Below are 1,575 nucleotides of genomic sequence, written 5' to 3' on the forward strand. Positions count from 1 at the left end.
CTTAGGGACCAAACCCCAGGATTGCGCAACTTAAGATGCCCCGTTCCTTCATTTGTAGGCAAAGTACAATCGAACTGCACACTCAAACCTTTTGCACTCAATACTTTAAATAAATGTCAGCTATCTCTCCAACTACTAGGCTATGTACAAACCCCGTACGCTCGACGTTAGAATCGTAAACAAACAACGCCCTTTACGCCCGCTACCGTCAGTGTGCTTTTATTACCCAGTAATGCACTGCGCACGGTTTGTTTGTTTGTTTCTGTGAATGTACTGTCTGTACATCATGATTCATGATTAAAGTGAGTCCGTAAAAAATGTTTTAATTTTACACCAAGCAACTGTAGGGTATTCATCCTAAGTTTACAGTACAGTACAGTTCATTTAGTCAAATTTAAATGAATATAACTTTTTGGTTTTATTAAGTTCCCATACACTTGACTTAATTTAGTGTCCAAGATCAATCAAATCAGTAGTGAAAAAATGCTCAGATTGCGCGAGCGTCAAATGCTTGTCAACATGTCCCCCGGGGCCCTCCCCTGGCTCCGGGGACTCTTCCCCTGGCCCCCAGCAAGTGGCACGTTGCTACGAAACGCGAGTTCTCACGACTTTCTTTTGGGAAAAGATGGCAACTATGGCATTGATTGTTATAATTTGATTGCTAATCATACCTTTGTTTTTAAATTATTTGGCATTTACAGTCAGATAATTAAGAAAAATTTATATAATAATACAATAATTATAATCTACCCAGCACCCAGGGACATTATTGTTCGAGGGGCGTTTGTTCAAAGCAGGCATTTATTTGAAGAAATACAGTACTTGAAATTATTAATTTCAACAGAAAAATTAATTATTATTAGTCTTTTATGCATTTTAAATTATGACGTTTAATCTTTAATTGTGTAACTTGGTTTCATGTTTTTTAATTGTCTTTGCTAGTTAGGCCTACGTTTATTTTGTGAAAAATAAATAAGGTCCTCCCTCCGTGCATGGGGCGAATGGGCAGTGTTGAGTGAAATGAACATTACATAGCTTTTTCATAGTCATAGTAAAAAAATATGTTAAAAGTAGTTATTATCATTATTGTAATTGTTTTATAAATTGCACAAATGTTTATTAGCGTATGACTTTTGTGTGCCTCACATGAATCTCACTGTTGGTACACGTCCCGCAAGAATTACATTCATGTTCATGGCTCGCATGAATTATTGCATGCCTCGCTGGATGACTTGCTGGCTCGCACTTTGGCAACCCTTGAAATGATCGGCTACCAATAGTAGCTGGTGAGTGAGGTCTGCTACTACTTAGGGAGGCTAGCCAAGGCGAATTACAGTCAAACCGTACCCATGCCAACCCGTATCCACAAACCGTACCCAAATTTTGGTCAACCCGTACCAAGAATTTTAGTCAACCCGAACCTATCTTTGATCAAACCGTACCCATCGTTGGTCAAACTGTACCCAAGTTTGATAAACAATATTATTTACTATATAGAACATTACGCAAATTATATTGTCTATTTAGATATTAATCATATCATGTATTATGAAAGCCTAACTTACCGATTAGAAG

The 1,575-nt window shown here is 37.7% G+C and overlaps 1 protein-coding gene across 1 annotated transcript in view; it reads right to left on the reverse strand.

Moving 5' to 3' along the window:
- LOC117110932 (probable U3 small nucleolar RNA-associated protein 11) overlaps positions 1–1,190 on the reverse strand; it is a 33,293-nt gene extending 32,103 nt beyond the window's left edge. The window contains exon 1 of the mRNA XM_033253782.1: positions 1,158–1,190. Coding sequence (XP_033109673.1) covers positions 1,158–1,190 — 33 coding nt within the window. The remainder of the gene's footprint in view (positions 1–1,157) is intronic.
- Positions 1,191–1,575: the final 385 nt, after the last annotated feature.

The sequence above is a fragment of the Anneissia japonica genome, unplaced genomic scaffold (assembly GCF_011630105.1).
Source record: "Anneissia japonica isolate Jap-2015-1 unplaced genomic scaffold, ASM1163010v1 scaffold277_len1293397_cov203, whole genome shotgun sequence".
Taxonomy (NCBI): Eukaryota; Metazoa; Echinodermata; class Crinoidea; order Comatulida; family Comatulidae; genus Anneissia; species Anneissia japonica.